Source organism: Ruditapes philippinarum, unplaced genomic scaffold (genome assembly GCF_026571515.1).
Source record: "Ruditapes philippinarum isolate M1 unplaced genomic scaffold, ASM2657151v2 ctg102_1_1_1_1, whole genome shotgun sequence".
Taxonomy (NCBI): Eukaryota; Metazoa; Mollusca; class Bivalvia; order Venerida; family Veneridae; genus Ruditapes; species Ruditapes philippinarum.
In genome coordinates, this window is record NW_026856168.1 from 142,467 (window position 1) to 155,488 (window position 13,022).

At 32.4% G+C, this 13,022-nt stretch overlaps 1 protein-coding gene across 1 annotated transcript; it reads left to right on the top strand.

The window, feature by feature from the left end:
- Positions 1-2,685: 2,685 nt before the first annotated feature.
- On the top strand, positions 2,686-12,785 carry LOC132745654 (endoglucanase E-4-like). The gene is made up of 13 exons (XM_060734602.1): positions 2,686-2,704; positions 3,130-3,319; positions 3,761-3,875; positions 5,109-5,201; positions 5,830-6,000; positions 6,525-6,709; positions 7,072-7,231; positions 7,611-7,722; positions 8,438-8,588; positions 9,612-9,756; positions 10,642-10,807; positions 11,160-11,350; positions 12,681-12,785. Exons 2-13 carry the CDS (start codon positions 3,140-3,142, stop codon positions 12,716-12,718), a joined length of 1,707 nt encoding a protein of 568 aa, XP_060590585.1. The 5' UTR covers positions 2,686-2,704; positions 3,130-3,139; the 3' UTR covers positions 12,719-12,785.
- Positions 12,786-13,022: the final 237 nt, after the last annotated feature.

Below are 13,022 nucleotides of genomic sequence, written 5' to 3' on the forward strand. Positions count from 1 at the left end.
ATTGCCTTACGGTTAAAATCCTACTTAAAACTGCAAAATATTTTTTCTTAAACAATTTACTCTGTCAACGTACAATACTCATGCGTACTAAATAAGAGACATGCTATGTTACAACTTATCTTACTCTTGATAATTTTAAGGAATATTTCATAAAATACAACTTTATACGTATTCTTTTACTGATGAATGTCTATGCATATAACATTAAATTCCTTCATTTATTTCAAATTTGTTTAATCAGCTTAAGTTGCCGATGATGGCAGAAACGTCCTGGAAATGGCTACCATTCTGACCGAAAATCAAGATCATTGTATTATTTATTTAGATTTTTAACTATAATTTGTTTGTTTTTTCTCATGATACGGTAGGGACATGCCACACAGTTACAGGACATTTATAAGTAGATAAGTTATGATGAAAACATTTAAGTGCACCTTATCTGTTATGCCACACAATGTTGAGTTCATAGACAGGCCTATTATTTTAAATGTTCATGTAAAAATGTCAAATCGCATTTATTTGAAGGACTTAGTTTGTTTTAAATTACGTACGTTTACCTTGTGTTATACTCTCCAGCGTATCGGTCAAATGTTCCACTACCGTTCACTTCAATTAGCTGCTAAAGTAGTGTACATGTGATGTTAAAAAGGATTCCTTCGATGCATCTATTACATTGAAACGTTTTCAATCTTACTTAACTACAAATGAAAGTTTAAAGTGTAAAGCTATATTATCTACTGCAAAAATAATAATATTGTTTGAATTTAAATAAACAAATACTTTCAAAATGTACGGAAGACTGAAGGTTGCAAAATGCCTTACAATACTATTGCGCAAAAGTATAAATCCCTACTTATGTATGTGGTCGCACGGTCGTATTAAATGTCTAATAAAATGAAAAAGCTTTCAGGAGCGTCCCAGTACCAAGTATGAATACATTTGAAATAAAGAGTTTTAAAAAGGTTTGTATGAACCTTTTTCACTTACATAAGTCAATAAGCCTTTGTCACTTTTAAAAAGATGTTATAAAAACCTCATTAGTACTCCCAGTTACAACTAAATATGACAAACGAAACAAAAACATAAAAAAGGACTGTGTTACTCCCAGTTACAACTTAATAGGATTTTAAGCTCAAAATTAAGAGAAAGAAGCCTAATTACAGCTTTGTTACTATAAATATGAGTTTTTAATGCCTTATTAGGGGAAATAAAATTATAATTAGAACTTGGTATGTCCTAGTTAGGAGTTAAGAAATACACTTTGAATGTTCTTATTAGGCCTGCAAAGTTTTTTGAAAATTCTAATTAGGTCAAAACAAAGATTTTATCATGTTCAGGGTCGGTACTGGAAAATGGAAACTACCACATATATCTCAAGGATGGGCTTAAAGATATTCAACATTTAACTGAAAATGGTAATACTTTAATAGATTCTATAGTAACGTCCGCAGATGTGTTCATACTTCGGTTATCATGGAACCTAATGTGAAGCGTTAGTTACATTCAATGAAACACGGCGTTTAGCCGACAAGTTGATTATTGTGTGTGAACTAAACGAAAACAAAAATGGTGAAACTAAATAAATTGGAATTTCGAATGGGGATCTAAAGTTAAAGAGTTATATTGAATACTTTTATCCCTCTATACCTATGATAGAGAGGCATGCGCATGTATTATGTAAGAAACTGATTGCCATAACCGATAATTGAAGTCTGTAAAATGTGTTCAAAACTCGTAACAACGAAAATTACATGGTCGCACACTTATGATCTACTAATTGGGTAAACACTTCTGATAGTACGTTGTTTGCTTTGACTTTGACGCGGTCTATAACTGACCGGATTATATAGCTTTGAAATAAAGTACACGATGTTTTTATGATGCAATAAAACATATGGACTCATCAGACTGGAAAAGGGAATCACGACTTAAAGAAAACGAAGATAATTAAAACAAGCAAGAATGACAATTATTTTATAGATGAGATATATAGAATGATAGGGAATAACATATCTTATCATTTTATAAAAGCAATAAACATGTCGGAACCATGAAAGTACGTGACAAATGGTGACTGTTTGACTTTCAAAATGGTAAAATTCCAAAATCAATTGATCTTGAAGTCTACGAATACAACTCACAGGCAGATTGATTACTAATTCATAGTGTACAATGTTTTTGACACTGCCATTCGTAATTGATTTAGTTAACGTGCATGTATTGAAATATAGAAAAATAAAATACTTTTCAATTGTAAATAATGGCGACAAGGAAATGTGATTTCCCGCGAGGCGTTTTCTCAGTGTAAAAACACTTCAAAACGAAGTTTTATCTCTCTTAACAGCTCTTGGGACATTTCTCTGATTATATTTACGTTCCAAATGCAACAAAATAATTTGGATTGGACTTGACTCTGTTAACAATTGTTTACTAACGTATTTAAACGCAAATGTATTCTGACTAATACGTATATTTTGTTGTTGACCTGTACTTCCAGTGCTTTGATTTATGTTTTACGAACGATTCTAAAAATGAACCTGGTAGTACAAGTTGAGATAAGACTGAATAAAAGGTCATTATCTCGTGTATGGGGTCAAAATCTATATCTCTTATCATTACAATTGGCTGGGTCTTAGTGTCCAAAGGGGTTAATGTAATTAGTATTTAAAAAAGGCTCAGTTAAGATTTTGGATCGGAGCGGTCGGTAAGATAAGTTTTGATTATTAATAGCAAAAATTAAGTGTTCATGAATCTTTAGAAATGACTTCATTTATTAATGTCTATGTGATTTGATTTCTATGAATAATTTTGATGATGATGATGATGATAATGATTATGGTGATGATGATGATGATGATAATATTGATAATGATGATGATGATGAAAGTGATGATGATAATGATGATAATGATGATGATACTGTTGATGATAACAATAACAATAATCATTATTATACTATTGTAATACATCTAATAGTAGTAGCCTAAAAGTAACAACAACAGAATGAAGAAATACATAAAAAACAATAATGATATACATGTACATGAAAGATGATTATAATGATGATAATTATAATAAATAAATAAGGTAATGATGATGATTACAACAAAATATTTGGTATGTCGTAAGCATACAGGACATGAACAGATTCATCCTCCTGATAAGCCTCTATGGCTGGGTGTCTGGATACTCTTTACATTTAACGAAAGAGCCAGATTCACCAAGTAATCTGCATGGTACCGTAAATATTCCAATAACAGAACGTACAAATGGATGGAAGATAATTATAACGTTCACCGGACCAATCTCAAACCTTGACGTGAGTACTCTTTTTATTGGCTTTTTGGTTGCTTTAAAACGGAAACAGTTTTATCTGAAAATAAAGGTTTTATGAGACGAGACATTTAAATGACAAATTGTGCGACTTACCGATGAAATCATAAAGAAGTTCTGCTATAAAATAAAGAAAGCATTGTATAGGAAAAGGTTTAACAAATATTTTACACAAAACAGTCAATACAGTCATCCTCTTCTAGGAGTATCATTTAATATAATCTTGCATTCTATGAAAAATTCTTACTACCTTGCTTAAGAGTAAATTTCAATCATTTGTCGACACACAAGTTTCGTCAATCAACAAAAGCAACGACTTTCTATCATATTTTTATTACATAAGCACGGATTAGAGTAACATTTTGTGAAAAATCAATATATATTGAATATGAAACGTATTTTGTGTCCTGTTTTTCAACATTTACAGATATGGGCTGGTACCGTCTTTTCGGAATCTAGCGACATGACAACGTTTACAATTGTTAATCGAGTAGATAACGGAGTGTTGGATACAGGAAGCAACCTGGATATCAGTCTGTATGGTGAGTTATTTAATTACTTACGATAATTAAAAAGCGCAATTTTGTAAAGAGAGCGGTCACATTTTGAAGATAACCCAATGGTAGCTTCAGTAGCCTGCCCTGATATTTCGTCACATCATATAAGTCACAGTCCCCAAATTGTATATATATATATTACAGATGATACTTAAATGTAGAATAAAGGTCAAAGCTACATTCGGTTGTCTAAAGGCAGCATCTTTTTTGTTCGTGATGTAAATCAAACTAAAGGACCTAAACTGAACGAATGGTGAAAGCAAGCGAGTGGTGGCATGCGCGAAATGAAAGCTCATCACTTCTTTAAATAGAAAATTAATACTTTGTTTTATTTACTATAATTGCAAATAAAATTAGTAAGGAAACGTCCATTTGTATGAGGAAACAACATGATGTAGGGGTTTTTTTTTGGATTTACAATGTACTTTTCGGCAGTTAATCATTTAAAAGTGTATGAGGAGAAAATGATAGAAGTCGGCTCTATCTGTGACAAAAACAAACGTTTTAACTATTCCGTTGTGACAAATTTGTAACAATAACAGATGTATCTGAAATATCTTACATTTAATTGTGTAATAGCAAACTTTTCTGCAGTGGTTTCCCTTTGCTTCGCTAAATAGGCTACTATCACACATTCTTTTTCTCAAATTTAGATTAAAATGTTTTGCAGAATAATTATTCTGATCGTAATGTATTTTGTTGTATACAGAATTATAGTATATGTATTCGCTACTAAATCGCTTAGATTGAATTAAGGAAAATAACAAATAATATATTAGTATACGGATGCGTTCGGTCCTATACGGTAACACAAAAGTGCAAATTGAATGCTGTCAAGATGTTCTTTAAGGAAACGATGCCATCGTAAACGTTACATGTTGGATATGGCGAAAGACTACTAATAGTTGTCTTCAAAATAAAGCCAGGTACCGTTGTCTATAGTAGCGTTACATTTGTGAAGACAGGAATATTAGCATAGCCAATTAAATCCTTGACAGGAGTTAGTTTAATACAACAGTGGGCGTTGTGTAATATTGTATCATTTTAGTATGAAAATTAGAGGTTTTGATTGCATGAATTATAAATGTGCTTTCCCAATCTTACAATCAAAATGAAAGGCAAAGAAATGTAATTAATAAATATATGTATAAAACATTTATCAAAACATTCAAGTAAGCATTAAACAAAACATGATCTCAATAAATAATATATTTTTAGTGAACTATACGGGATCAACAACACCAACTGCAAAAGCCGAATTTTATAATCTTGGACATGATCCGTTCGTACCTCCAACCGCCATGCCTAACAGTAAGTCACGATTAGCCTCTATTATATGGTGTCGTGTTCTGGCCATCATTGAAAATAATACTCTAATTACCGTTAAGATATTCATTTGTTTTCTTTTCGTAACAAATAACTAAAAGCAGTCCCAATAATATCTAGTCTAATTGTCATCGTTTTTAATCAATTCCTTGCATTTTTTTTTTCAAAGAAATTGCGTTTCAAGACCATTATTTTTGTCTGTGAATCGGGCGACCTGGGTTCAATGCCCGGATGATGCAGTTCTTTTTCGTTAAGATTGGTCATGAAATATTTTAAATGATCGTGCTCTGGCATGTACAGAAGCTATCAGTTCCTTGCTAAAATGAAGGCAACTAGTACTGGTAAACTATGGCTGAACTGTGCTCTGGAAAATTCAGTGTGGCTTACTGTCGTAATCAAGGATAAACTACCACCACCACTACCTCCTCCACCTCTATAAGAAAGACCCTGTTTGCATCTTAAAGAAAAAACACAGTCTACAGCGAAATTGTTATGTTATAACAGGTTGAAAATAAGCTTCCCACATTAATTTTAAGCGAAATATTATGAATATGTAACCGATACAAATTTAAATGAAAACAAAAGATAAGTTAGCATACTATTTTGTTATAAGCTGACGGTACTAAGTACAACTTGAATGAAGTTCTTGAGAAATCGATACTGTTTTATGAGGCACAGAGATCGGGGAAATTACCTCCTTCAAATCGTATACCCTGGCGGGGAGATTCGGCGTTACAAGACATGGGAGATAATGGCGAGGATCTTACAGGAGGATGGTATGATGGTGAGTTATCTTTCCTTTATAAATACGCTATTTAGTAGTCTGTAGTTTTTAAATGTCAGTTTAATATAGTTTAAAAACATTTTTATATTTATGAATAAAATTTAATTATTTTACCATTAACGTAAAGAATCCAAAAATGCATAGCTTCGTCCTCAAGTTGATCAAATCAATGATAAGATAGAATTTTAATTTACAAATAAATGTTCTTACGTAGACGCTATTTGGAACGTCACAAGACCACGGTGTCTTATTATGGCCATCGCGATACACACATAATTCAAAAAAACGAAAACACGAAATTATGATGAATAACGGCCACACGATGATGAAAAGCCAAAAGTATGATAACAAGGAAAACACGTTTAGTTTCAATATCCTCGCAATGACGAAGAAAAATAGTTTGTTTGTTTTTTTATGTAAAGTCTGCACAGTGATGATTAAATTCAATATACCGGCTTTTTCAAAGTAAGCGTTGCATATTTCAAAACCAGAACTAAATTGTGCTTTGTCTTTGTTTTATGAAGCGGGTGATCATGTCAAATTCAACTTTCCACAAGCTGGAACAGTCACCATGTTGGCCTGGGGACTACTTTCCTTCACGGACGCGTATGATGATGCTAACCAGCTTCAAAATATGTACGACTGTATTAGATGGCCTTTAGACTATCTAATGAGATGTCACGTGACTCCAAATGAATTCTATATACAGGTTTATTATGTTCAGTAGTTTATTTATAAAGAAATTTGTTCGAGCAATGCGAAATATGAATGCATTATAGTCAATGTCTTTTCTGAAACGTCCCGTGGTAATAAATTTATACTAGTAGTCGCTTGCCATGGCAATAAAAACCTGTTAGGTTTCATTTTCGGAATATATGTTTATTTGACAGCCCTTTTTTAATCTTAACAAATTTTGTTTGATATAACTGTTATTTCAGAGTTCTAATAATGTTACACACTTATTTCAAAAAAATATTCTTTCATCATGCATCTTGCAATATGCGTGTCAGCTATTTTGTTTTGTTCACTTCCAACTATTTTTAATAATAATGAACATTTCTTTAATATCAGGTAGGAAATGGTAACTTAGATCACCAGTTTTGGGGCAGACCTGAAAATATGACAATGCACAGACCTGCATTTAAAGTTGACGCGCAGCATCCAGGAAGTGACGTAGCAGCAGAAACAGCCGCAGCGTTCGCTGCGAGCTATTTGGTATTCAAGGATGGAGGTTGTATGATGAATGAATATCTCTTTTGAATTTAAAAAAACGTGATTTGGCTATTCTCGCAAAGGCTCTGACATTAAGATTAAGTTTTAATACAAATTTACTAATAGATTAATCTATATCTATCATATTCAATATTTTTGTGATACAAATTTGTGTAAGAGGTATTAAGATGTCATCATTTTAACAGTCTGATATTTATTATTTTACATCGTTATTATTCACTCACTACTTTTGACCTACTACTTTTTAAGTTGGAAGATAATTTTAAATAAAAAAGTTTTAGATCTATAAGAGGAAACTCGTTGTCACGTGTCTATTTTTTAATGGCGAAACTCAATGGTTTAAGTCAAGCGTTAAAAGATTTATGTTCATGTTTCAGACAGCGCATACGCAGCAAAATTACTACGTCATGCAAAGGAACTATTTACTTTTGCCACCACATATCGAGGTCGATATTCTGATTCCGTACCGGAAACGGGTCCATTTTATGGGTAAGGAAATTTATGTTTAGCACTTATAAGCAATATCGCAATATAGTTTATCTAAGCTATTAGTTAAAACATGTTACAACATTTGCTTATATAAACGTACATTCCCATATATAATTCGGTTTGGCGTGTTCAATATTAAAACATCTGTTTTCAGCTTTTTGCGATTCCTTTGTTTATCAAAAACAACTGAAATGTTGTAGCCGTGTTCATTTTGGAATAATAATGAAATGTTAGTATTAGATATTTTTTTTTGCTTATAACTGTTTGCAAACTGCCACTGCACTGGAATATAACATTTATCATCCATCAGTTAACGACTAAAATTGTCAAGTTTGTCGTAAATATACAATGTTATATTGATGAGCGTTACTTTGGAGGTAGGTTCTTTTCCGGAATTTATGTCTGAACTTTATGTCTTATTCATTTCATTAACATTTTCCAAACATGCCTTAAAGTTATAAAAGATCGTGACATTTTCAAGTGGACCTGCTATTTTTCACAGGAAATGCATGATATTCACATTATAGTAATTGTATTCCTTTTCACACTTAAGGACATGCCTTAGGGTTATGAAACTTTCTCAAATCTCAGGATTTCTATTGGTCAGTGTATATTCTGAGCTTGTTTTAGACTAATCAAATACTGGCGGTCTGAATTTGGAGCTTAGAAAATTCTTAATAATGTGAATATTGTAAGTTTGGGTTTCGAACTTCAGTTCAGATGAGGAGAGGGACGAGCTGAGTTGGGCTGGAGCCTGGTTGTACATGGCGACTAAAGAGGCCAAATATTTGCAATCGGCTGAGGCTAACTATATAGGAGGCGTGGCATGGGGTCATGGCTGGGGGTCAAAGATTCCAGGGAGTATGGTAAGAATAAATAAAATCTTTATCAAGTTTAAAACATGTGATAGGTCCTTTAACATTTGATACGTCCATTTGTAGCATTTAAATAAATAATTGTAAGTGCAAGTACAAGTCAGAAATTAACATGTAGGAAATTACTATATGTACTAAAATACACTTAAGAAATCTCATAAGTGTGCGTAAATTTATTGTCTCATATGTGCAGTAAAATTGGTACGATCATGCCCTTATCTTCATTAAATACAGCTGAGAGACGTGCTATGATATCCCAATTATTATTATTATTATAATTATTATTATTATTATTATTTTTATTATTATTATTATTATTATTATTATTATTATTATTATTATAACATAATTCTAACAAGCATGCCCAATAAATGTGACATTGCGTTATAAGACAATGTCACAAACGAATACATGTATATTATTGAATATTATAATATCATGTATCTCAAGTGTATTAATTGAAAGTTCCAGCATGATAGGGTTGATTATAAGATATTTATATATGCTCACTTATAAGATTTGTTAAGTGTATATGTAATAACTATGAGGTAACCGTAACACTTCAGTCAAATTATAAAAATTATTATAATAATAAGTCATTTTGCATGTTCATCTTTTTAAACCTTACCACGTTAAATATCTATAATTGACTTGTCTTGACAATATCATTTTTTATCTTGATCCTTTGTTGGAAAACTTTCAAAATGATTATTTACTGACTGAATCTCGATCAGTGCAGTCCATGATCAGACGGCACGTCATAGATGTATCGCCTGATCTTGGTCTGTACGGGAAAAATCTTTTGCCATCATCAGGAAAAGGTTTAATGTGGCTGTAATAAAATAAAAGTGTGAGCGCTACAGAGTTACTTATATACACTAAGATCACTTTCATGTTAATGAACAAAATAAATAATTATTTAAGGACATGTATGTATATGTTTTAATCAGAGTTACGCTAAGAACAATCAAAATGTTCCTATATTATCATATTGATATTTCATTCCGTCTTCAGGTTTTACTTTACAAGTTGACTAAGAAAGACGTCTATAAAAATGACATTGAAGCTACTTTTAAATCCTGGCTTCCTAATGGAACTGTGCCCTACACACCGAAAGGATTTGCTTTCAGAAATAAATGGGGAAGTCTTAGACATACAGGTTAGTGAAACACGACTTGAAGTTAAAAAAAACACCTGTTTTGTTCACTTACTAAATAACCTAAAATGGAAATGAAAGTATTGCCACGAGGATGTAAACACTGTATAAAGTTGGGTTAACTACTTGTATTTTATATGTAATATCAATGCTATTTTAAGTAATTTCTGAGACCGAATAATTTTAGTCACTTATATCGAACATAACATAGCAACTTCAACAATAAGGCGGACTCGAGCTGTGTGACCTGGACGAAATGTTTCAAAGGAGGTCGTGGGAAGTCATTTATTTGATCGGAGTACTATTATTGCCTTAAATAACGCAAGAAGCGTCTTCAAATTATAGTTTTGGTATGTTTCCATATTATGAGGTTATTATAGAGTATTGCGAACACTGCTGAATTATGTTGAACGAGTACACAGCTATCACAACTATACTGGACGAGGCGCTAGCCGAGTCTGATATACGTTTTGCAGCTGTGTACCAGTCCAATAGTCTTCAGTATTTTTCTCAACCATTTTTAATGACTTCTTTATTTTGCACCGCCAATTTTTGACGGAATTCCGTTACTTCAATTACAATAAGGATTTTATATGGATTTTGGACTCTCAGACATGACACGAAGCTAGATAGGGTGCGCTTTTCATTTTTATATGAACGTTTTGGACTCTGAAAATGAAAACGAGGCCATATGGGGTGTGAATTTGATTTGATATGAACCTATTGCAATTTGGAAATAAAAACAAGACAAAATTGATAAGATTGGATCTAATAATGATTTATCACCTGATGAAAATTATGATTGGTTATATTTTATAAGCTATGAAACAGAGATTGATTATTGCCGATATGACTTAAAACCCTGGGAAATGTTTTCTTTTATTTCAGCAAACATGGCCTTCATAGCAATCATGGCTTCCTTGGAGAACATTAATTCAGATGCGTACAGACAATGGGCGGAGACTCAGATAAACTACATGCTTGGTGATGCTGGCAGAAGCTATGTTGTTGGGTTTGGTAATAACCCGCCAACACACCCGCATCATCGAGCAAGGTAAAGATTTGGTTAGAATTGCCGGTTGCCTACTAAACAGTGGTTATGTTAAAATGTTATATATGGTTTGTTTTATAAGTTTTATTAGTGGCGCTAATAACTTTAAATTTATTTCAGCGTATGTCATTTGTAAAAGATTTGGCCACATATTTAACTTTATTTCTGATTTCTTACTCTAAAATTGGACTAACATGAAAAACATAATTGTCTTTATTGATGTATTTTGTAGGAACAAGAACACAAATATCATTGTGATTATTACTTGTTTTGTCAATGACCAAATAGAAATAATCATTATCCACATTTTCACCTTTTACTACCTAAACCAACCTACGTTTTACTTTAAATATAGCTCATGTCCAATGTGGCCGGCGCCATGTTCGGATTACAACCTGAACACGGACGCCCCCAATCCGCACGTGCTTTACGGAGGCCTTGTTGGTGGACCTGGTGAGAAAGATGAATATACAGATGTGAGGACGGATTATGTCAGAAATGAAGTAGCTATTGACTATAATGCAGGTTTTCAATCGGCTGTGGCAGGTATGATGCCAATCTGATCTCCTCGGCTATTATGTGTCGCAAAATACCTCTTCACATAATAGGGCGGCATATTTGAACTTTTGTCAGTCCCATAATTCTGTCATTTTGTTTGCTTACTTTTTGATATCAGTTGTAAAATTTCATTTCAAAATTCACTCATTATGTATTGTTTTATCCATCAATTTGAATCGGGTCAACAAATAATAAAAGAGGGTATCACAAAGAGAAATACTGAGGGATATGATATTTGTTACTTTCTCGGAAAGAGCCGATGTATTACGATTTTGTATAAGGACACCTGTTTGTCACGAGGTGAGGAGAATGAACGGCTTGAGCGGAAGTAGAACCAAAACTCTCAAATACCGTTGTCAAACTTTAATGACGTAGCTATAGTAAACATTTGTGTCGCCTATAAACAAACAGTTCTATATATGACATGTTATATTAACAAATATTAGACCTATAATAAAGTAGATTGTAATAAAAGAAAACTGACAAACCCGTTCATGTGCTTGCGGCAAAATTAGTATGAACCCAGAGTTTCCTTACACAATATTTGCACAACCCGATTCTTGTTGTCAAATCCACCTTAATAATTGGTTAAACAAGTACTTATACCGGTAGTAAAACAAAATTGTTTTGTTTCAATTGCTAATTACACGTACCACTAACTGGAATGGATAAAGCTGTTCCCTTTATTGGTATAGATATACTGACGTCCATCTTTATTTATTTCTTCTTTTTTAATATTATTTCCAATATCGTATAACAATATTAAGTATTACAGAAGTGTGTAATTTTCATTATATACAATTAATTATACTACTTGCTGACGGGATATACTGGAAAATATAGCCTAGCCGAGGGTTATACTTACTACAGGAAGGCTATATTATCCCGTATATTTCGTCCGTATTGATATAAAGAATTTATGATAAAGCAAACATTATTGCCATTGACGACAAGTTCATAAAAACCCAGCAACCTTAGAAAGCGCGGGAAGAGTACGTATGTAACATTCGGCTACGGTAGCGCTGCTTAATAAAAAGTATTTTAGGGTTCTTCATAACGGTTTAGTATTTTACATTTTTTAAAGTAATGACATTTGAATCGAGAAATATGCCATTAAGAACAAAGCGAATTTAAAAAAATGTCCACACATGTAGTTACCGTCTACGTTGTAGGATTTTAGTGTTATTTGTGCGTGCTTCGGTTCTTCACGGTGTATACGGCATACTATACAATGTGTTCGAGAGAGTGAGAATTCGAGAAAATAACTTGCTTTGTTATAAATGTAATCGATTCACAATTTGTATTTCTTATCTTTCAGGTCTTAAGGCAATGTACTTGAGAGGTGAAATGCCATAACTTTATATGATTTAAGGCATGATAATGTAAAGGATGTGAACAGTAAATAAAATATTTATGAATTGAATAGAAATGTTGTTTTTATATGTTAATTTTTCGTTTCGGACTGGACAGTAGGAAATCATTTGAACAAATCAAGGATTTTTATTTATACATTTGTATATGAAATTTTAAGTTTATCTTATATCCCATACAATATCATAATTACATCGTCGGATGCCCACGGTTAATTAACATGTAATATAACATAAATGTTACTGGTTCCACCGTAGGTATCCGACGATGCATAATTATTAGCATCATT